The sequence below is a fragment of the Zootoca vivipara genome, chromosome 9 (genome assembly GCF_963506605.1).
Source record: "Zootoca vivipara chromosome 9, rZooViv1.1, whole genome shotgun sequence".
In the NCBI taxonomy this organism is placed as follows: domain Eukaryota; kingdom Metazoa; phylum Chordata; class Lepidosauria; order Squamata; family Lacertidae; genus Zootoca; species Zootoca vivipara.
In genome coordinates this window covers 47772244-47797522 of record NC_083284.1, presented here as the reverse complement: position 1 = coordinate 47797522, position 25279 = coordinate 47772244, and the positions used below count along the sequence as shown (strand labels likewise).

General features: G+C 41.9%; 1 protein-coding gene across 3 annotated transcripts in view; it reads left to right on the top strand.

The window, feature by feature from the left end:
- Positions 1-25279, top strand: part of GPM6A (glycoprotein M6A) — a 198349-nt gene that overhangs the window by 137231 nt on the left and 35839 nt on the right. For all 3 annotated transcript variants that reach the window (XM_060278716.1, XM_060278714.1, XM_060278715.1), the window contains one exon: positions 19239-19431. In XM_060278716.1, coding sequence (XP_060134699.1) covers positions 19239-19431 — 193 coding nt within the window. The remainder of the gene's footprint in view (positions 1-19238; positions 19432-25279) is intronic.

Sequence of the window (25279 nt, the reverse complement as noted above, 5' to 3'; positions counted from 1 at the left end):
AAAATATTATACACATATGCATATTATTTAGGAACATTGCTTTGTTAAAATGAGTATATTTGGCAAAATTGCACACCAATGTGCATACTAAGAGACAGCACTAAGATTCTGGTGAATTTTCATGAGTTTTTTTAATCACAAACTGATACGGAAATATGGATTTCTGAAGGAAATCAGCCCTGAGCGCTCACTGGAAGGACAGATCATGAAGCTGAGGCTCCAATACTTTGGCCACCTCATGAGAAGAGAAGAATCCTTGGAAAAGACCCTGATGTTGGGAAAGATTGAGAGCACAAGGAGAAGGGGACGACAGAGGACGAGATGGTTGGACAGTGTTCTCGAAGCTACCAACATGAGTTTGACCAAACTGCGGGAGGCAGTGGAAGACAGGAGTGCCTGGCGTGCTCTGGTCCATGGGGTCACGAAGAGTCGGACACGACTAAACGACTAAACAACAACAGATATGGAAATGTGGAGAACTGATGAGCAACCTAGATAAATCGAATATGACAGATTTGCCCTTCCCTTCTCCAGAACACTCCAATAGATGCTTATTTAGTTCTTTTAAAAAATGGATTTGTAAACAACCCTAGGCACGGAGGCAAAAGAAGACAGGGCATTGTAATGTGTGATTTATTGAAATGAGCCACGCCCTAATGGGGACAAATCTACAAAGACAATAGGAATTACCTTATTTTTTTCTTCTTAAATTTGATTTAGTCTAGAACTTTATAGCACTCACTGAGATTTGCACACATTATTATTCCTGACCTTGCATTAAAGAATCACAACTCAAAACTCTATAGCAGGCTTCCCCAAACTGCGGCCCTCCAGATGTTTTGGCCTACAACTCCCATGATCCCTAGCTAACAGGACCAGTGGTCAGGGATGATGGGAATTGTAGTCCAAAACATCTGGAGGGCCGAAGTTTGGGGATGCCTGCTCTATAGGATGCTTTACAGATTTAAGCAAAATATATCAACTCTGCTCTATCAATTGTCACTGTAGCCGTTTAGCTACATTTTTTGCTAATCACCTCTGTCCTCTTAGCATTGCATTTTCTTCTTACCTTACTCCTCTCCTCAATGTGTGTATATAAGCCTGCAAATTTACGATGACACTTCATACATCTGATGAAGTGAACTTTCATCCATTGGAGCTTATAAATTTGTTAGTCTTTCAGGTGCCACAAGACTCTTAGGTTTTTTTTATGAGTAAGGGGGAAATTGCTTCCATTTATGGTGCAGTTGTATCTAACTCTTCCGCCACACAGTATCAGCTCTGTGTTGGATTTAATGCTTTAGGAATTCACCCTAGTGTGCGGCTTTACTAAATGTTACGTGAAACTCATGACCCTAACCATCCCCTGCTAAGGAAGAATGGACACATTTTCTATTGCTGTTGACTGGCAGTAGAAAAGGTGAATACAAAAGGGCAATAGAAAAATTGACAACAAGCCTAAACAGCAGTCTAGGAGACATTTTCTCTACATGATTTCTGTATATGGAATTTTTAAAGGCAATGGCCACCCAAGACTTAGACAGACAAACTGTCTGCACTTTTGAGTATGTTTATGACTGCAAAACATACATGTAATACTTCAGCTGGGTCAAGTTTATGCATGTAGAAGTAGCTGTGTTTTTCTTTAAAATACTTGAGACTGGAGGCTTGACCTTTATCTGATTCTTACTTCTTTATTTCTAACTATCATTTCATCATCGTTGATCCTAGAACAGGATGCCTCATGTAATGAATCACGATAATATGATCAAGGGCAAACAGCTGTTGAAATGCCATTATTAAAATTTCGCATTGTAGCTGTTGTTACATGAAAACATCCCTTTCCCTATAGAACTGCTATTCATGTATATTGCATGAAGGTATCTATGCCTGAGTATGGAGCGTAACCTGATAAACCCCTCTTGACTGACTGCTATCTATGCATTTAAAGGATTTACAATTATTATTATTATTATTATTATTATTATTATTATTATTATTATTATTTTGTCCAGATGTGATTAAATGACTCTACTTGAGCTTTATAGCTCTTGTGGTTCACCCTTTGACACAGAAATCTTTATTTGGCTATTTAAAATCTCTAGTCCACTTCCAGTACCAATTGCCTTCAGTAACATACTGATTTGATCTATCATACTGTATTTATTTCATGGAGCTATTATCGATTGTTTTATTAGTTTTGCATGTAGCTATTTTTCCCCGCATTGATTGGGGATGGGCAACATTATAAGGGAGTCTTTTCAAATAAAGGCTGAAGTATGCTAATATTTCCTTAGTTTATTTGCTTGATCTCTTTTCCCACGTGAGGGATTTCTCTGTGTATTTTGATTTTAGCATGCAGATAGCAGTGGGATATGGTGTCAGCTCTTTTTGTCCACAGATCATCTGCTGCAAGGCAGCTGGTATTCCCTGGATGTCCTGACAGTAATTGTAATGGTATTCATATAGCTGATCTTCTAAGGGCCTGTTCTCTTAACACACTGAATCTGGTGTTGAATTTGTTTGCTTCTGTTGTGGCAATGATGAAGCTGAGAGTATTGTGAGAGTCCCAGAAGTGAGCAATATTCCTTGTGTAGCAGCTTTGGAGGAAAAACTCGGATCAGACAATTGAAGGAGCTTGCTACTGGCTGCTTTTGAGGGCAACTCTGTGCATTGGGGACAAATAAAAACATATTATCAGTTCAAACATAAAGTGGTCTTTCTGAAATTGGATTTAAGCCTTTTCTCTCCCCCTCAGGTTATAACAGCTCAAGTTTCCAGTGTTACAAATAGTGCAAACCATATTTGCCCAAGTAAGACCCTTAAAAAATAAATATTTGGAATATTGGGCAAGTGTTGAAATTGTCTTCAGCATATATGTTTCCGTACTTGTAAACATTTAGCCAAATCTTGTAAGCTATTTTCAGAAAATGAAAGCTGTTTTGTTTGCTCTTTAGGTTCTGGCTCAACATGTCCATGAACCCCAGTCCTGTGCGCTTCTGTTTTATCTCCAGCATGACTGTGAGGAGATCAGAAGCATCTACTTCCATTTTCAGTTAGCTGAAGATTGTTGCCATGTCCAAACTGGGAATTTCAGTTAGCATTAATGATGGTTTAGCCAAGCATGCTATGGTAATTGACTGCGGTTTGAATTTGGTTTATTTGGGCATGTCATAATTAAAGTGAACCACAGCTTATGTAGGTTCAGAGAAATAACTACAAACCTTGGTTAGTTGAAGGTGAAAAGAAATACTGCCAATCTAATTGTGGCTATACTAGAAGAGGAGAGTGAGTCCAGGAGCCTGAGATGCATGCATGTAACATTAATTTATGGTTCAGTGCTATGTGAAAACACAGCCTAGGTGCTATAAAATAGCCTAAACAATGCACATTGGACTTTTATAGAGCCCAAAGCCTAAGGAACAGTTAGGGATTGAAGTTGGAGTATTGTTGGCATAGATGTCTAAAAAATAGTGGTCCACTCTACTGTGGTCATTCTCCAGATGTCCTTTTCTTTGGAGGTTAGACAGACTTTACTGGAAAGTTTTCTGGTGCCTACTTTGTTGAGTTGAAGTTCCAAGTTATGGTGGCACCCTTAAGGTTCACCCAGCTTTTAGCAAACTATAAACTACAGTGGTACCTCTGGTTAAGAACTTAATTCGTTCTGGAGGTCCGTTCTTAACCTGAGACTGTTCTTAACCTGAAGCACCACTTTAGCTAATGGGGCCTCCTGCTGCTGCCGCGCCGCCAGAGCACGATTTCTGTTCTCATCCTGAAGCAAAGTTCTTAACATGAGGTGCTATTTCTGGGTTAGTGGAGTTTGTAACCTGAAGCGTTTGTAACCTGAAGCGTTTGTAACCCGAGGTACCACTGTATTGAAAGTCATGGAAAAGCCATTATTTGCTAATCTGTTTTCTTTGTTATGCTGATAACCATAGAAATCACTGTGCAGCTATATTTGGCAGATATCAGGGTTGGTTGTTTTTGTTGTCCATTCCCCTTACTAAACTTACTTCGTTGCCACTAGCATGACATAACTGTCTTTTACTGTATCGGATATAGTTTATTGCTGTCCTTATTCCATTTGCCTTTTTGCCTCTGCTGCTATTTTCTTCTTGTAGGGCATAAAGGGGAAAGAAAGATTAGTTGTCTGTACAATATATGTACTGTACTGCATACACAAATTTCCATAGTATTTGCAGCAAGCAAAAATAAAGGGCTCTTCTGATAAAGGGAAAAATGCAGCAGGGAAAGCCAATTGAGATCCAGTTGTGATTTAATAAATAGCTCCCACTGTGTCTCATATCTTCATCAGGGGAAAACATTCAGCAGTTTAGATAGACATGAAATTGCAGCTCTTTCTAACATTCCACTGCTAGAAGAGCTGCTCTATTTAAATGATTGAATAATTTCCTGTGACAAAGGCATCAAAATGGCCCAGGAATTAGTTATTAAATTCTGAGTGCACCTTCCTGGCTTTGCATGGGACATTTTCCTACATGCTGTTATAAGTCATTACACCCTTCATATATGTTTGTGTTTATATGCATGTATATTTCATTTATATATTTGGGTCTGCTCTAACTCATCTGTCTAGTACACTGTTTCAGTTAATGCAAATCCACTCGAAAGATCAGGTCAAGTTGACTTCAGCATGTGATGCTTGTGATTTGATAGACACTTTTAGAACTGTTGAAGTACATGCATTCTCTGGAAGTGACAGTGTTTCTTTACATTAGTGGTACCATGTCAACAGGACCTCTCTGAAGTACTTAGAAAAAGACAGCCTTCGGGGCACGTCTGGGATGCAAGAAAATGGGCCTTTTAGTACAGTGTTGATCATATCATTAAAAATGCAGTTGCAATGCATTGTTACTCTTCTGTGCTTCTATAGAAGAACATCTGTTGTACAGATGGACTTTGCATGGACTTGCATTAGTTTCCATGCTCTTCATAGAAACTCATTCCTAAAATAAAACAAATGGTTCTAAATTCATGCTCTGATTCCTTGCTTGACTGACAGCGAGAGAGGAAACCTTGGAATCCAGAAATATTTCCTTGTAACAATCACTGAGGTTACCTGGTTCTCATGCCAAGGGCACTCAAATTCTGAATGGAAATGGGGTGTGGTCAGAAATGAACTCCCTCCAGGTCAGAAAATCCATCATAAATTGGGCCCCAAAGCCTCCTGAAGTTTAGACCCAGCTCATACTGGCTTAATGAACCAACCCCTTATCCCTGATTCTTACCTTTTTGAAACTTATCTTGCCTGTGGGCCCACAGTGCACCTCTATACTACTCAGAATTACATGTAAGTCCTAATGAAATCAGTGGAGCTTTATCCCAGATAAATGGCTACAGGAGTGCAGCCTAAGTTATGAAAATTGCTCAGCAGTATTCTTTAAAAAAATGGAACTTATGTTTTACTGGGTTTATGGAAGAACCATCTTATCAAGGCCGGTATTACTATTTGGTAGAGTGAGGTGGCCATATTAGGTAGCTGATTTTAAGTGGCATTCAAGAAACTAGTTAGCTATTTATTATTATTGTTGTGTACACACACACACACACACCAAGGGAGGGAAAGAGGCACGTTTGAGATTTTCTGGTTCAGGTGCCAAAATACATTGACTAGTCTTAGGTACTACTGAAAATTGTTTGGTGTTGAGAGGTGGGTACCATTTGCCAGAATTTTTGGGGGGGCTTTTACTGCATCTTAGAGAATGAAGAACTGCTGATCTTCCCTTCCTATTCCGTTGGGTCTGCCCCGTTCCAAGCATATATCTCAGAGCAGTCACTGGGTGGGGTGGGGGAGATAAATGTATGCTATGTGGGTGGGTGAAACAAAGAGTGTCGCAGAAACGAGCTCATCTTCATTTATTTGCATCAATAATCATTCTCTCCCCAAGATAATGTCTTTATGTGCCCTATGTGTTCTGTGTGTTCAGATATCAGAAAGCAGTATACCATTCCATCTTCTTCAAGGTGGGGGAATAAAATAGTCCAGATTCCTGACGATTATGTCCCTCTGTATGTATCTTCATAACCTATTTAAAATCTTTCACATAGAGAATTAGTGCAAACCGAGGGTACTTAAAGAGCAGCCACAGATGAAAAGGTAGCTTGATGTGATGTATAATTTGCTTCTGCCATTCCCAGTGTTAACAGCAGGGCCTGGGTTGCCCTAGTATCTGTAGCTTCTTTGTTCATTTACAGAGGGCCTTGGCCACGGAACTGTGAGGCTTCCCTAATGCTTCCCTCCTTTTGTTGCACAGCTGAATCCTATCAGTTGTGTAAGGCTTTCAATACCCACATATGTGGCTGCCATTATCATGAAATGAAGAAGGGAAAATTCCATTTAAAAACTGGCCACAATCACTTGACTTTTTTTTTTCCTTCCCTGTAGCTCGTTTCATTGTTATTTGAAGCTCTGTATTTCCATTGTGGTCTTTTCACTCATGCTTCATAGCCAGAAGTGTAGGGTACAGCTGGCTACAGACAACCTTGAAATCTTAAATAGGAGGAAGGGCAGCGTAGGGCTATTTCAAATCAATGAATAAAATAGGGGCAAGGGGTTGTAACAAATGGCTTTCAATATGCTTTACTGACAGCTATGGAGCTGCGGGTGTGCAGCTGCAGGGGGAATTGCTGGCGTTGGCACATCGCTATTCTTTCCCATAAGACATCCAAAAGTGATTCGTATTTTTTTAAAAAAAATAAAAATCAACAATAAAAGCTGATGTAAAACAATTTCAGGTTCAGTACAGATACAGACCGACACAGATAAACTATGTACACCACTGTTTCTCACTGATTGCATGCAGAGAGGAGGCAGCAGAAGACACCTGTGGAGCCTGTACCCCTCCATATGGTGCTGGATTCCAATTCTCATCATCTCATTGTGTGTTCTGGTTGGTGCTGATGAGAGCCCAAGTCTAACAGCCTCTGGAGGCTCACAGGTTCCACTCCTTGCAGCAGAAGAAGGGAGGCGGCTGGCACATTCAAGGCACAGTGTTTTGTGGGGAGGTCCTGATGTCTGCTTACACATAAAGGGGCCCCTGGTGGAATGAAAGGCATTGTCCTCTTCCTGCTCCCTTCTTATCAGGGACCTTAGATTTATATTTCCATAGTTGAATCAGAAAACAAAAGTTTTTTTTTATTTTTAAAAATCAAATTATCAGTAAAATATAAACTTATATCACAAGCCTGTAATTCCCATGTGATCAGCAGGGTTTACTCCCAGATAATTATTACAAATAATAATATTTGTACCTTGCCCATCTGACTGCGATTGCCCCAGCCGCTCCGGGCAGCTTCCAGCATATATAAAAACATTAAACAAAGATAACTGCGCACAGGATTGTAGCCTAAATTATGCAGTTCATAAACAGGAACCAGAAAAGAACTCTTTAAGACAGAGGTTTTCAACCACTGTGCAATGGCACCCTGGGGTGCCTTGAATGATGGCCAGGGGTGCCGCAGGCAATACTGGCCTTTGCCCCCCTTTCCTTCCTGCCCTCCTCTAATGCCGTCTTGCATCTCTGCCTCCTAAAGGCTTCCACAGCTGTTTGTAGCTGCAGCCCTGCTGCTGCCACTGCTGCCTCCCAAAGTAAGGTGCTGGCCTCATGTTCACCTTTGGCCAGTCTCCGTTGGGCCACTAAGGCTGGGGGCATCCTCTCTGCCCAGATCCCCGTGGGGCAGCGTGAGGAGGCACCTCTCTTTGGGGTGGGGAGCAGCTCAAAGACCAGGGGTGGCAGCAGTGGCTGCCTGGAGTTCTCCCAAGGAGAGGGGAGAGAAGAGGAGAGGAGGCTGAGGGAACACTCCATAAGGGGTGGTGTTTGAAAAAGGGTGAGAGGCTGCCAGCTCTGCAGGCAAGGGGTGACATAGTTACAGGGCTCCTGAGCCCCACAGGGGTGCTGCAGAAAGATTGTAGTCAGTCAAGGGAGCCGTGGACTCAAAAAGGTTGAAAACCTCTGCTTTAAGAGGTAGAATATTGAGACATTTCTAACTTTTACTTATTATCTTTGACCGATCGTCACAAGTTTGGAAAACTGAGGTTTTCTCCCTGCTCTCCATAGAGTGGCAACACCAATGCTGTCCTAAGAATCCATGGGATTTCCACGCTGTTTGTATTTTCTGCTTCTTTTTATGACTCTCTTCTACACCTGGTTTTGAGAGCTTATATTAGGACCAGAACCATTTGTGACCCACCATGTTTAACTGAGCTTAACATTTCTGTGTGGTGGCTCAATGGCTTGATTAATATTTTGGGCTTTTATTTTGTTGCCTGCTTAGAAATGTAAAAAAAGAAAATGTGGCGGGGGGCACACATGTGTGCGCACACACATGCATGTATTTGGCTGGCAATAACTGCTGCAGATAGCGCTTATGCATCATGGGGCAGGCCTGTATCAGTAAGAGGAAATAGTGCCAGATAGATTTCTTTACTGCCCTGGCAACCTTTGAGTTAAAGAGTGTAATACAAATTAAAATTAATAATTATAACACAATACATTTGATAGTGGAAAACTGGTATTCTTCTGTGTTAATTGAGCCAGGGCTGCAGTGGTATTGATCACGCCAAACGTAACTTTCATGGGAGCAGTTCCCGCCTTCCCATCTTAAAATACTAACTTTGAAGGAGACATTCCTTACAGTCATTTAGGACGGTTACCATATCATAGCAGATATCTAGTTGCACAATATCTTGCTCACAATATGCTACATCGTTGCAAAAATGTCCCATACTTAAGTTAGGACCTAGATCAGTTCTCTCTGTTGCCTCTGGCATAATATGCTGTTACTCTTACTGACCTATATCCAGCTAGGCCAAGAATTTGTATAGAGTGTGTATACTCTGCAGTTTATATGTTGCTACTATGAAAAAAACAGATACAGGTAGACAACTGTTACATAGTTATGTCTACAGTAATTTAGGGATGCAGGTGGCGATGTGGTCTAAACCACTGAGCCTCTTGGGCTTGCCGATCAGAAGGTTGGTGGTTTGAATCCCTGTGACTGGGTGAGCTCCCGTTGCTCTGTCCCAGCTCCTGCCAATCTAGCAGTTTGAAAGCACACCAGTGCAAGTACAGTGGTACCTCGGTTTAAGTACACAATTGGTTCCGGAAGTCTGTACTTAACCTGAAGCGTACTTAACCTGAAACAAACTTTCCCATTTAAAGTAATGGAAAGTGGATTAACCCGTTCCAGACGGGTCTGCGGAGTACTTAAACTGAAAGTACTCAAACCGAGGCGTAATTAAACCGGGGTATGACTGTAGATAAATGGGTATTGCTGCTGCAGGAAGGTAATATGGTGTTTCCATGCGCTTTGACTTCCATCACGGTGTTCTGTTGCGCCATAAGCGGATTAGTCATGCTGGCCACATGACCTGGAAAGCTGCCTGTGGGCAAACACCAGTTCCCTCAGCCTGAAAGCAAGATGAGCTTTGCAATGCCATGGTCACCTTTGACTGGACTAACCTGTCCAGGAGTCCTTTACCTTTACCTGTGCACAAGTTAAACATAAAGAGCTGGATGCAGAGTTACCATGAATGGAATTCCACTCATAGGCTGCTCTGTCCTATCTCCCACCCACACTGGTGGAAGAAGAGGAGTGCGGGGGGAGTGCACCGCCCCTGGCAGCATGATCCCGGCAGTGTGTTTGATCCCCTGCTGCATTTGCTACAGGTTAAAGCACAACCATGTTCCTCCAGGAAGTAAAACTCATTTCCCAGACATGGAATACTGGAATACTAGACACCATAGATAAATGACCTTTGCAGTAATCTCAGCAACAGAGAATTTTATTTGGTTATACAATTTCCATGTCATGTGAGCACGTAGCAAATTTGATCTCCACAAAAAAAACCCTTTGACACATGCCCAGATGGGCAAACAGAATGTGTGAAATGAGCAATCACGGGATATGGGTGGTAACAGTTCCCATGATTGCAGTGACACTTTCCCCAGCTGCCTCAGCCCATGGAAACTGAATTATCTTGTCCATAACAATGCAAACTTAAGGAAAAATACATTGTGGGAATTCTCCATATATGGAATTTCATTTTGAAAATTTAACGTTTCCTTCTAGTTCTCATGAATAAAATGAATTTAATTTTTATTCGGGAAGGCACAAGAATCCCGTTTTTATATTTCAAGTAATAAAGAAATACCAATGTTTCATGTGGACAAATTACTTTATGTTCAATACAAGCCTGTGGGGTGAGCTTCTATAAGGGTGTGTCCACAAATCAGCTGCCAAATAGTGGACACTGCAGTGACCAATCAAAAGATGCAGAAAATATTATTGGAACAATAATAGAATCATAGAGTTGGAAGGAACCATGAGGGTCACCAGTCCAACTCCTTGCAATATTTTGCCCATCGTGGGTTTTGAAGCCGTGACACTATTCCCAAGAGTCCCTCAACCTCCAGGAACAGATTTTCAGAAGGTGCAGTGGCCTACATTGGGAAGGGGAGGTCCCTTTCCATAAATTCCATTCACAGAAGAAAAGTTAGGAGCCAAGCCAATGATAATAAATTTTTTAGCTGATTTGCCAAGACCACCACCTTTGTTGTAGAATGGAAAGATGGATCCAGTTGTGCCCTTTTTATTTTACAACTTCATGATTATGTTAAGTAAGGCAGATGGACAAAGTGGACCAACACATTTGGTAAGTTTTTGGATGAGGGAGTCTGTTTGCAATGTGCCTGACTAATTTACCTTACATGCAGGCACTGCTAAATGTCCATATCTTACATGTTTATTAGCTGTGGGAGTAGGATAACTCATTTATATTGCAATAAACTTAATGTACTGAAAACACATAAAAGCTAATCACAACACAATTTTCCTCTGTATTTTCATAACCATTAATGTCCTATAAATGAGAGTTCTCATTTTAATGAAATTTATGAAGTGCAATTAAGTTGTTGGATATATTGATTAATTTATTTCCAGTCTTTGTGTGCTTTGGGCATATTGTATGCATTAAAAACTAAAAATAGGCACACCGAGATGTCTTTATAGAAACAACTTCCGCTACTTTAGAAACTACTGAGTCTGTATCAGTTTGGGCATACACGTTGGCCATAATCCAGAGAGCTCCTTTTGCTTTAGTATACCCATCCAGTTAGTTGAGCTTTGCTTCACTGAGAAAGCCCCAACCCTCAACCCTCAAGAGTGCCTGTGTTTCAGAAATAACCTGCTATGTGTTGCAATGTTTGAACAAACCTATGTAAAATCCTTGCTGGGCATGTAGAGTTACTTTCATGATTGTTTAGGCTTCGGCAACTGATTAAGGCAGTTTCAAAAGTACATGGTTAGTTGGGTGTGTGTGTGGAGAATGAGAAATAGAAGTCTTGATACTAAGTCCATGTCTTCCTCCTTGAATATCAAAGGGCACATCCCCGTACTTTCCAGGCTGACATGTATGCCATGCAGCCCCCAGTGAATCAGTGGCTCCTCCAGACTTGATCTACACATGGCTTTGTCTGCTTGACTACTTTTCTCCTGCTCCGATTAGATTTCATATAGTTTCTCCTTCTTCCACTGACAGTGTCATCTGCTGGGGAGAAGAGCTTCTACTAAAAATGAATGGGGCTTAATTGTTGAACGAGAAGGTGGTACTTCCCTAAGCCTTGTTCTTTTGTTGTAGGCAGGGGACTGCACAACTTCTTCATGTCCACCATTAGATTGACTTTGTCCTAGGATGGAGACCTATTTTAACTGGAAATGCCAGCAGGAATATGCAGCTGTCTCGTATGAGGATCAAACCTTGGCATTATCAGCACCACACTCTAATCAACTGAGCTATTTGTTTATATTTATTTATTTTCTCACATGCCCTTGACTACAGGGTCTCAGGGCAGGTTACAACAATAATATATACAATTATAAAAACAAATGAAAAAGCTCCATCCATAAAATAATTGTAAAGCATTTAAAAATAATTCCACAAATAAAAACAAAAGAAAATAGTTTCAGTAGAGATGCAACTGGGATACAGATCTCCACTTAAAAGGTTTGTTTCAGCACACTGAATATTTCTGCCTCTATTAGGAAAGCTTCATCCCCACAACTAAGTTATTTAGATAACTGGGCAATACAAGATCTCCCATGAAGGAAGTGTTCCTGCTTGAACTTAATGTGGGTTGTGACAAGTTTTACATAGAAAACTATTTAAGAGGAAATACTTGAGAAAAGGTTGTAGAGGTTTTTTTATATATAAAAAACACACATCATATATTACATAATAACTTATTTGCGCATAGATCATAGACAAAAAACACAGTTCAAATTTAAAATGCTTACTAAGAATTCTAGGGAGCTGAGATAGCTTTTCATTACAAATGCTGCAGAGATAATATATCTGAGCTGTCCCAATGGAGAAGATGAGAAGTCAGGTGGAGGTTTCCTAGTGTAAAGTCAAATAAGAGTTCCTTCCTCTTATGCCCTTTCAGTACATTGGCAGAACTAATCTAGCATTTCCACCAGTAATTCGTGCAGCCCTGACTTTGCTGCCATCTTGCCCCTCGCAAGTAAGTGGCAATGACTCCACTCACGAGAGGCTCTTGCTGTGACTCTGCCCCACAGGATGAGATACTTTTTTGGGGGCAGATACTGGTTCCAAAACACTAAGCTAAGAGTTCAAAGGTAAAAGGTATAGTGAGTTTCTAGCATCTCATATTTTCATTTCCCCCTCAATATTTCTATGAGAGATTGTCGAAGAATTAGCCAAAGAATAAATAAGCAAGCAGTTTAAGCAGTGAGAATTTACAGGTTCATTTCTAACCAAGTGAAATAATGCACTAAGCACTAGAGAAGAGACTTCTGGGATCACAGTATCAATCTATTTTTTCCTCTAATACCCACAGGACTTGGTAAAAGATGCACCTTGAATCAGTGCCAAGGCAACAGGGCCAAATCTTGCCACATTGTACTGGCAGTTCATCTTCAGTGCAGAGCAACAAGTCATGAAGCACAGTTGCCTTGGCAATGGGCTCACACACCCCCATTCTCCCCCTGTGACCATTATTACATCATTCACATGCCTTCTTAGACATACTGAATTTTGGTGGATGCAAAAATGTTCAAGAAACTCACACATACACATACAAATTTCAGCTTAGCACTTTTGCTGTGTGCATTTCTAGGAACAAACACCTGCACTTAAAATAGCCTTGTAAGTATGCCCCCAAATTTACTAGATCATTTTTTAAAAAAAAATAAACTTGCTATGGGCTGGGCAAGGTATAGACAGAGAGATGCATTTTTATGCTGAATGCAGAGGAAGGGGCTTCCCTCCCCTATCAGTGATTGCTTTCAATGTTGGACACAGAGGAGGGGAAAAGCACCCTATTCTTCCTGCTCCATCCTTCTCATGCATGGAATTTCTAATCACCTATTGCTACAAGGCTAATGCTTAAAATAAGTGATCTCTCTTATTGCCATGAGGACATTTGTTTGTGCATGCCCAGCACTTTCATCTTGTATAGGATGAGTTTTGCTGTACAGTACACGAGAAGTGTGAAAGGAGGCTGGGTTTTTCATTCCTGAGCTTTCAAATGGAAGCCCAGAGGCAGAATTATTTTGATCATGCCCAACCCACCTCATCCTTTTTATAAAGGCAGTGGGAGGAATGTACTGATTGTTTAAAAAGGATTCTAGTAACATAAGGATATGCACTATTTCAACTGGAGATATATCCTGCATTTTAAAAATGCATTTACGATGAAGTTCCTTATTTTCAACAGACATCAAAGAAAACCATTATTTTCCTTTGAAGCTGTAATTTAACATGAGTCATATCATTAGGTGCCCCCTCCCAACTTCCTGAGCAGTGGAACATGCTAGGGGCAAGGTTACCAAGTTGGGCTTCTTTTGGATTGCAAATGCGTAAGCAGAGCATCCTGCAAGCAAATAGGCATTCTTTCAGCAGGCAACACATCCCTAGAGAGGGTCTTAATCTTTGCTCCTCAGGGTGCTTCCTCTACAGCTAGTTTACAACTCTGGAATATTCTCTGTCTCATTCTGTTCACATTCAAAACTGCTCTCTATCTCTCTATTGCACACCTTACTGACCACCTCCCCCTCACTGAAAACTGAAATGATACCCAGATATAAGTGAATAACTACATATAATCTACTTTAGGAACATAGTTCACTCATTGGCACCATTCACCCAGGAAAGCAGAAATGGTTAGGATTTGTCATTTCAACTGCCCAAGTAGCCATATTCTGTATGGAAATTGATTTTATTGAAAGAATTAAACATGTAGAAAGATGACCTTAAAGAATAGCTCTTTATTGGTGCAAAATCCTCACAGAACCAAGCACATTTACTTTTAAAGGAAAAATAAACTATTTCCATTTTACGTATGTCATATGTCCTCAAGTCTTTTCATTTTATGATTTTTGTATGGAAATGTGTTTCCAATATATAACATTCTGAGATATGCACACTGAAATGCATAAATTCAAGTATTATTTGAGCCTTGTGATTAAATATGAATGGGTCTTTACTTGAACTGGGTAAATTAATGACACAATAACACTCCCCATGGCGGAATATGATATTATTATTATGCCATAAAATGTATTGGACTTTGTTGGTTTTAAACCATTTTGTAAGTTGCTTAGATACTTTCCCATAGTATGTGACTAATAAGTCAAAATACTAATAGAACATCTGTTTTACAAGGAAATTATTTTGATATTAAATTTATGTTGCAACCTAAATTTCACCAAGTGTAATTGAGACATAACACTTCGACAGGTAACACATATGTACCCCAAATTGAATGACCCCCAAAAGTGTTGGAACACTTATTTTCTTCCTTGAGTTAAAAACATATTTCTACATTCCCTGTGCTTTGAAGCAAAGAAGAAAAAGGAAAGATCCACACAGATTTAATAGACAGTCCAGTTGGCAGTTATTCTCCAGAGAAGAGAAAAATTACTGTCAGATGATGTGAAGAAAAAGCTAAAGTTAGTCAGATTAGGCACCAGAGATTTTGTGTGAGACTGTGCAAGGAGAATAGTAATGAACTTTCCTTCACCTTGCTGAATCGTACATAGGAGTCTAGTGCACTTAATAAAAACTAGTGTTGTACATATAGATGGGAAACTCTTGCTGCAGTCTTAGAGGCATGACACAAAAGTATAGCAAAATGGAAGGGGGGATTTCTTTGTTTCAAGAACAGTATAGCAGTGCCAGGGGAAGCTATGGTCTAGAGTTCTGTGATTTCTGGCATGAAATAGTAGTGCTGTAGTTTCCCAGTCTGTAGTTTGCTATGAAGAGAGATCAAGCTTCCCTAGAGTTGGGGGACCTGTGGCATTCCAGATGTTCTGGACCACAGTTAGACTAAAGTTGAAGAGAATTGGAATCAACCAACTTCTGGGGAACATGTAGCCCTTTGACTGTTGCTGGACTACAACTCTCCTCATCCCTAACTCTTAGTCATTCTTGTTGGGACTGATTTAAGTTGGAGTTCAACATCTGGAAGGAAACAGGTTTCCCACCCTTGCTCTGTACCTTTGTGGAGAGGCCATAGTTCAGTGGTATAATACAAAGTTTGCATACATAAGGTCCCAGATTCATATTACAGAGTAGACAATGTTTGGTGTCTTTGGACAAAAATGGACCAGTTTACTAATTCCATATAAGAAATGGGAGAGAAGGGGACATTGGAATAAGTTCTTCCTTTGTTAAGGCAGGTTATTATCTGCACTGGTAGTGCTGTTTGGTAGTACAGGAGAACCATGTTCTCATCTCTGGATATAGTTTTATCCCAACCTCTGCTAGGTTAATCAAAGCATGGAAGCCTTTGCCCTTGCATGCTAGAATGGTATGGATGTTTACAAATACACTGCTGGTTTAGTTAAAAATAGTGACAATGGGACAATAACAATGTGGCCTCTGGGGGGCTTCCGGTTCAGCGCCAGCGCCGATCGGCGGGGTCCCGTCTCGTCTCCGAGACGGCCCGTCTCTGCTAGGAGTGGGGAGGGCAGCGAGAGCGACGCTGCGCCCCTTAGAACCTCGGGAAGAGCGTCCCGGGGGCGAATTTTGCTCGGCAGAGCCCCAATCCGGACTCCCCAACTCTCCGGCAAGCTCTAATAAGAGCTCCGGAGCGAGGAGGGTAGAAGTCGCGGGGGCCATCTTGAGCGACAACGTTATCCTAGCGGAGAGAAGCTTCAAGCCGAAGGCGGAGAGCGCTGGATTCTTCCGAAAAAAAACGATTGGAAATAAGAGTGTAAGTAATCTCACGATTTGGATTTGGACTATAAAATAATTTGGATTTGGGAGAGAGGGGAAAAAAGAGGAAGCCACCCCCCCCCCCACCGGCAACCTAAGAGACAGTAAATAGAAACCCGAAGCCGTAAATAGAAGATTTCAATTTAAAAGGTTCCCTCAAAGGCATCAAAGAGGATCTCCCCTAGATGCAGGGTAAAAGGGGAGAAAGACTGCGGTTGTGAATACCCTGCAGAAAGAGGTTAAGATCAAGAAAGACCTTTCTTTTCCCCGGGAGCCGGCAGCCCAGACAACCCAGTGAGCTGATCAGGATCTATAAGTGGAATTTTATTTTTATTTCTATTTTTGGACTTTTTGGAAATCCTTTTTTTGGTTTATATGCTTTTGAAATGTGAGTTTGAACTTTATCTCTAATAAGATTTGGAGAATGCAGCCAGCTTGTTAAAATGGAGTCGAGAAAATAAACTGTGACCATTTTCCACCCCATGTGACAAGTTTTGACCTTGACAGGATTGAACTATGTCAACAAAAAGGTATTCGCCTGAGTTCCAGCGGACTGTTTTGACCATAATGTGGGAAGTAAGAATAGGACTATGTCAAGAGGAGACACAACAGCAAGAGTTAAAGCAACAATTCCAGATGGTGATGGCAGAATATGACTTCTTAGAGGATGAAGCTACTGAAACTGAGGAAGACGAGTGTGAGAATGACAGTGACAGTGATTTGGAGGATTTTGACAATGATGGGGACTGTGATTTGGAACGAAAAGATGAAGATGAGGACTGTGACAATATAATACAAAATGAAGCTCACCACGAAAAAAAAGATGATTTTACTCTACAAAAAGTCAGGTGGAGTGCCCCTCCTTCGAGGGGGGTACGATTGGATTTACTGGAACTCCAGAATGCCCACAGGGAAGAGGAAAAAAATAAGCAGAGAAGAGAAGAAACTCAGGGGTGCTGTATGGAGGCCTGGATGGCAAAATACTGTAAAAAGGGGGTGGGGTGAAGGGAAAGTGAAGTTGTGATTAATAGGATGGATTACTAGGATTAAAACTGGACTGCTGACTACGGAACTTGCTGGATTGGGGGGTTGGAGCCGGAAATTGGGGATGAAAGGTTAGATTGGGAATAGTTATAGTTTAAAAGTGAATTGATTTTGGGAAAAGGTGAAAATATGGAGGCTTATAGAGGGGAAAAAAATTAGGCACGGGAAGAAAAAATGGGAGTTTGATTTTTCAGTGATTTGGATATTTGGTGAAAATGATAATAGCTAAGTTTTAGAGTAGTATAAGGTATAAAGGTAATTATTTCATAGAATAAGAAACTGTTGAAGAGGATAAAAAAGGGATGAAAACCGGGGAAGGGGGGAGGTTGGGGAAGCCCACAAAATATGGTTTATTAATTATGAATGAAAAAAGATTATTTTTGTTTTGTTTTTCCTTTTTTGTCTCTTTTTTTCCTCTTTTTTTCTTTTTTTTTACTCTTTTTTGGTATGAGAATAGATGGTTGGATGGACGCCTTCCTGCGTACTGCCCTGGTTTCCTGGAGCTCTCTGGTGGCAGGGGGGGGGCTTTGGGGGCAGGGGAGGGGGAGGAGGACAGAAATCCAACCATAAAATGGACCATCTCTGACTGTTCACCTGCGTGGGATACTTCTGTGGCAGGGGAGGACCCATGGAGGGGGGCGGGAAGAAGGTAGAAAAGGTGTTCATGTATGTACCGTTTTTTGTAATTTGTAAAATCAATAAAAAATTATGATTTTAAAAAAAATAACAATGTGGCCTCTGGGGAGATATGGGCATTAAAACCACATGGATCTTGGGATTAAGGCCCTAAAAGTGTGAGCACAAAAGGACTTTTGCACTGTTGCAGTTGATTTGAACAACCACAGCAATTCTAGCCCAGGTTTCTTGTTGGCCACACAACTTTCAGCCAGGTATCCATAAATCAAACATTATAAACGGCAGACTTGAGCCATCATAATGCAAGGGAAGTCGCTGGTCCAAGGAGAAGTGAAGCATGAGGAATGAGGGGGCTGCAGGAGCCAATAAAAAGCAAAGGAAATGGAAATGGCCTTGTGCTTATACCACAATACACATTCCTTCCGTGTATACATATAATGTTGAATATGTGGCATGAATGGATTTCTTCAAGTCACTAGTGTAGATAAGACTTGATACTATTCCCTCCTTGAGCACTTTATAACTTCCTCTTTGAAAAATCTGAAACTATGGATCTAGGTTAATCCATAATGCTTGTGTGTGAGTTTGTGCTGTTATTCAGACATGCAAAATAATTCATAATGTCAGGGAGCTTCAGCCACAGGTAGGATGTTTTGGATAGTTCCCAGAAAAGTAATGTATTTGTTGTTTTTGCTTGATGTAAACAAAGAATCACGCAGCACCTTAAACACCATCAAATGTATTGTGGTATAAGCTGTCATGGACTAATGTCCACGTTATCAGGTGCGCAAAGTGTGGTCCTCAGCTGACAGTGATAAGTGAAAGGCATGCCGTGTGCATGAGTCTTCTCTCTGACCAAGTCTCAACATCAGGAGGTTTACCCTGCAGATTGGATCTGCAGGCTTCCATTTTCACTCCTTTTATCTACTTTCCTAATTTGTGGCTAGCCACACTCCCCCCACTGTTAGAAGAAATATGTGGGTTGCCTCCTTTAGCTTCAAGGGCCTATTTCCTGTCCGACAGCAAGGACTGGGTCTTTCAGATCACCTAGCTGCATCACTATTTTTTCCAGGGTGCTTTGGTACTAGAAAGAAAAGAGAACACGGTTGTCTCTTAGAAATTTTATTTTAGAATCTACCCTGAGGGTATTTGCCTGCTCACACTCCCAGCAGAGTGTATTGGCAACACATGACTGCAAATACTGTCCTGAAAAAAGGAAAAAAAAGAAAACGTGGGTTGGCTTTGAGGCAGAGGAAAATTATAATGTGTTAAGAATAGTCTTCTTTTCTGTTTTGTCCAGGGTGCTTTGAATGCTGCATCAAGTGCTTGGGGGGCATTCCCTATGCCTCCTTGATTGCCACCATCCTGCTGTATGCTGGGGTTGCCCTCTTCTGTGGCTGTGGCCATGAAGCACTCTCGGGAACTGTCAACATTCTTCAGACCTACTTTGAACTGGCAAGAGCTCCTGGGGACACTATTGATGTCTTTACCATGTAAGTCTCCGCTTAACCTTTTCATTTATACCATTGCAATGCAAGATGTAATTACTAACCCTCCCTATGCCAGGCATTATGCAGCCAAGTGAAGAGAAAACATCTGCTTGAATTTCTTCTAAATCTATTTCATAGCATATGGATATAAAATATTTCTCACTATATAAATATTTCTATTGATAATTTTTCATCCTGCAAAATGAGTGTACATTTCAATATCATTAAAAAAATGAAATCTAGGGTTGGATGAAATCTAGATGTGGGCTGCATTCAGCCTGAATGGACTATCCATGCTGGGGTTTTTTTTTAGGAAACATGAAAGTAGGTGGGTGCATTAGTGGGTGCAGAAATGGACACTGGGTGGAATTAAGTGTCAGGCTGTTACAAGCTTTCTGTCCGTGCACACATTTCCACTCCATCCTCCTATTTAATGTTCTGGGGGTTCTCCTGACCAGAGCCATTTGGGAGGGGGGCACAGGAGGAGAGGGGGAAGCCCCATTGCACAATTGCAAATCCTTGTGCAAGGCTTCCACTGGCAGGACTTGTTAAGTGTTAGCAGGTCAAGTGGTGGCAAGGAGAACATGGCCACCTAGTAGGAAGAGGGGGTTGTTTTCAACACTGCCTATGTACAAGTGGAATGAACTTCCACTCACACAATAGAACTTGGATCTTCTCCTCGTTCCCATGCATCCCCCACAATCCCCCATGCGGGGAGTGTTGGAACCTCCAGAGCAGATTTTGGGGACATACAGGGGGCTGAAGGGAGGAATTGAGAAAGTTCCAAAGGATTATACACTTCACTTTCCAGGAATAGGAAATACTTAAAGTCTCTCTCTCTCTCTCTCTCTCTCTCTCTCTCTCTCTCTCTCTCTCTCTCTCTCTCTGTGTGTGTGTGTGTGTGTCTCGTGATGGTGATGGAGAATTCACATATTTTAGCTTGATTGCTTTATGATTGGTGCTCATTAATATTGCTTATATTGCTCTTCTTAAATTTGGTTCTATTTTTAGAATTGCATTTAGAATAATGTTTCCAAAGCTGGCTTCACAGCTCAGTCTCTGGTTTATTACTGAATGAAAGCTAACCCGTTTTTCTAGACTTTAACTTAATGAGTCTCTGGGTAGCTGTTATTGCAGAAACATAGTAAATCAATGCATTAAGCTTTTCACAAATTATCCAGGTCTGCTATCTTGGAGCTATACATGAAACATCAGTCAAGAAACATAGTTATATACAAATAATTCAGAGACAATGATAAAGTATTTATCAATTAATTAATTTGTTCATTTTTAAAATACAATTGATCCCTGAAGATTTCTTCCATTCCTTGGAAATTCTGTATTTCCCCTGTAATACATACACTTTTGTCTCATTGTAAATAGCAAGAGAGAGATATACACATATAGTGACAATGTGTTGTAGTGGTTAGAGTGTTAGACTAGGACAGGGGAGACCAAGGTTTAAATTCGTTCGGTGATCTGACTGCTCTGTTCCTCTCCACTATCATGCAGAAGAAACAAGCCAGACATTTTGGCTTAGATTTATGTCTGATCTTATTTAAGTGAAACAAAAAACAATCCCTTTTGAACATAATACTAAGCAAGGAGTAAATACTAGGAGTAATACTAGTAACAAGGAGCAAAGCCAGAAAGTGGTGTTGGGGGATGAGTATTCGACCCTCTGGGCTCTCACTTGTGTGGTGCCTCAGGGTTTGGCCCTCTGCCCCATGCTTTTTAACATCTACATCAGGCACAGGCAAACTCCGGCCCTCCAGATGTTTGGGACTACAATTCCCATCATCCCTAGCTAACAGGACCAGTGGTCAGGGATGATGGGAACTGTAGTCCCAAACATCTGAAGGGCTGGAGTTTGCCTATGCCTGATCTACATGAAGCCGCTGGGAGAGATCATCAGGGGGTTGGGACTGGGTGTCTAGCATTATGCAGATGATACCCAGTTCTAGCTCTTCTTCAAATCAGAACCAGTGAAGGTGGTGAAGATCCTGTGTGAGTGTCTGAAGGCAGTTGGTGGATGGATGGAAGTTAACAGATTGAAGTTGAATCCTGACAAGACAGAAGTACTGTTGGTGGGTGGGTGTGGGGGACTCCCTGGTTCTGAATGGGGTACCTGTGCCCCTGGAAGACCAGGTGTGCAGCCTTGGAGTCATTTTGGACTGCCAGTGGAGGCACAGGTCAATTCTGTGTCCAGGGCAGCTGTCTACCAGCTCCATCTGGTACACAGGCTGAGACCCTACCTGGCCACAGACTGTCTCACCAGAGTGGTGCATGCCCTGATTTTCTCCCGCTTGGACTACTGCAGTGCGCTCTACATGGGGCTCCCTTTGAAGGTGACTGGAAAACTACAACTAATCCAGAATGTGGCAACTAGACTGGTGACTGGGAGTGGCCGCTGGGACCATATAACACCAGTCCTAAAGAATCTTCACTGGCTCCCAGTACATTTCAAAGTGTTGACCTTTAAAGTCTAAATGGTCTTGGCCCAGTATACATGCAGGAGCCTCTCTACCCCATCACTCAGCCTGGACACTGAGGTCCTCCTCTGAGGGTCTCCTGCTGGTTCCCTCACTGTGAGAAGCGAAGTTACAGGGAACCGGGCAGAGGGCCTTGTCAGTAGTGGCTCCCTCCCTGTGGAATGCTCTCTCTTCAGATGTCAAGGAGATAAAGAATTACACAGCTTGTAGAAGACATCAGAAGGCAGCCCTGTATCGGGATGTTTTTAACATTTAATGCTTTAGATTTTTAGATATACTGTAAGCCGCCCAGAGTAGCTGGGGAAACCCAGCAAGATGGGCAGGGTATAAATAATAAAATGATTATTCTTATTATTAGCAGGTGGAAGTCATAGTAAACCATTAATTATAGTTTACCAAGATGTGTGAATCAGTTCAATAAAACAATGAATCAAGGTCGCATAAAATGTCTTTATCATCCTTGTCTAACACACACACCTCCTGCCAGGACTACAAAACTGATTTTGAAGAAGTGTGCATGCACACAAAAGCTCATACCAATGACAAACTTAGTTGGTCTCTAAGGTGCTGCTGGAAGGAATTTTTTTTATTATTCTTTTGTTTTGACTGATTTTGGAACTATTTGTGGTAAATTATATTTAACCATGCTTATGGCTTTTCTAGCATTTATTGGCACATTTATCTCAATATAACCTGAAGTTCAATATTTACATGAAAGATTTATCAAATGACCAGGGATGTGTAAGCCATCCACTTCTCAGCTCACAAACCCTAGTGTTTTCTCTAAGCATTTCTGGCAAGAGATAATGGCTCTGAGTATGTTCAGTAACATCTATTCAAGTTCTGGAGCATCCCAGTCAGGAAGTCTGCCTGCCTAACAGTTTAGTGCCACTCCCAGAAACTGGCCACATTGGCAATTCACTATGTAACAGGGACTTCCTTAGTTGTGCAGCAATCTGGATGGCATCTGTGAGAACAGGATGCTGGACTAGATGGGCCCTTTGTCTGATCTAGTCGGGCTCATCCAATGTTATTTTGTAACTTTGTGATAGTGTTTCTACTGTACGTTGCACCTTCACTAACTAAATGTTTGAGGAGTAACAAGTAACCGAAGGGGTTAACTGTGTACTGTGTAGCACCTGACCACTGAGGAAGATCATGTTACAGAATGTACTAGAAGTGTTTCTGTGTGTATCAGTTGGTTTCGTTTTTGCCTGGGAGACGGTCGCAAGATGTCTGCGCTCTCACCAGGTTGTTTGTTATTTTCTCTTTAAAATAAACTCCAGTAGTTATTAGAACACCTTGGACTCTGTGTGTTCTTAAGAGGCTTTTTATCCAACGGCTATACAAGTTTCCGCTGTGTGTGAGAAGAAGAACTCTGCTGTGTGTTTTACTGCCAGCCCGGGTCTACGGAGCAGAGGCGCTAGAGAAAGCGTGCCGGGCGATAATCAGTGGCTCCTAATTGAGTCATAAACAACTCAAAGGAGTCCTATACCCGTCACAGGTTATGGGTCACAGGTCATGGGCCACCTGTCACAAGTTCTGGGTGACAGGTCCTGCGAGATAAGAGGTCCTGAACCTAATCAATCACCAAAGCAATAAAAGGTGATTGCAGCTGTAAAAGCCTTGGAGAAAGCCGGAGTAAAGAGCTAGCTGGGAGAAACCTGTTTTTTGCAGTCGGCAATTAATAGATGCACTCGCTAGCAGAAAGACCCTGGACTAGAGGCTGGGATCCGCAGTCTACCCGGAGGAACAACGTCAGCTATTCTGAGTGAGTACAGTGCTGGACACGGAGCCCGGGGGTGGACAAGATGGCGGAGCAGCTACAGGAGTCATTTGTCGTGCCGTTCCAGAGGTTGAATGGCGACAACTATGCAGAGTGGAGAGAAAGGGCCAGAATGTGGTTGCTGGGAAAGGATTTATGGACTTGTGTGTTAAATCCTCCAACCCCTGTCGCTGATAATTCAGCAGCTGAAGCACAGAGGTTTGCAGCAGAAACCAGGAAAGACAATAAGGCTTTATGTGCCATTGCCATGAGCTGTGATGCTACGCAGCTGCCCTATGTGCAAAATGCTGAAAATGCCAAGCAAGCCTGGGACAGTTTGGAAAGGGTCCATCAGAGAAAAACAGCTGGAGCTAAGCTGCATGCTATGAGGCATCTCTTTGAGTTGAGACTGAGACCAGGGCAACCCATTAAGGAGCACATTGCCAATGTGATTGATGCATTCCATAAGCTGCAGCGGCATGAGCTTGTGTTCAAAGAGAAGGAAAAAGTTTATATTCTGCTGTCTAGTTTGGGAAACGCCTATGAGGATTTGTGCTTAACGTTTGAGGCCATGCCTGAAGCTGAACTCACGATTGCTTACGTTTCTGGGCGTTTGGCGGATGGGGAACGGAGACGCCAGAAAGAATCGGCTGAGAAGGGGGGCCGTGGGCGCAGAGAAGCCAGTGGGGGTGCAGGAAAAAGCACTGAGGAATCCACTGTGAGTGCGTGCGCAACAAGGCTTTGTTTTCGGTGCCAGGAGCCGGGGCACGTAGCGAGATTCTGCCCAGCTCCGGAAGCAGCCAAGGTCACTCAGCCAGGTGCCAGGCAACCCAGCGGACGTGGTCGTGGGACCAGCCAGCAGCGCCGAGGCAGAGGACGTGGGAAAACTACAGATAAGCCTGTCAGCCATCTTTCTGCTGCCTTAGCAACGGTTAGAAACAGGACAGGACAGTTTCACTTTTATTATCGACTCAGGCAGCACCCATCATCTTGTACCGCCTTCAGGACAGATCCTGAACTGCAGGCCACTTGAAGATGAAAAAAGCCTGCATCTTGCTGATGGTTCTTCTGGAACAATTAAAAGCAAGGGTGTTTTTTATATGCAATGCTTAGACACTAACCTTGATGTTTATGTTGTACCAGGCATGGAGAATGGTCTTTTAAGTGTGTCTTGCTTATTGCGTGAGGGCTTTGAAATAAGTTTTGCCAATGGTGTTTGCAAAATTGCCAGAGATGGGGCTGAGCTGGTAAGTGTTACTGTTGGGTCTGATGGTCTGTTTGTCCTAGATGGGAGGGGGCAAGCAGGTGGAAGTAACACTGGTGATGCTCAGGCTAAAAGTGCCAATACCCCAAAGGGCACAGAGGGCGCTATCCATAAGGATTGTATTCATGCTTGGCACCGTAAATTTTGTCACATGTCTTTTCCTTATGTGAAAAAAGCCCCTGATTTTGTCAAAGGTTGCAGGTTCAAGCCATGTCATAAACACTTGCAATGCCGTGCATGTGCGAAAGCGAAGACGAAGAGATGCTCTTATCCTAGGTCTGAGAGGAAGAGCACAAAACCATTTCAGTTAGTGCACTTGGATATTTCTGG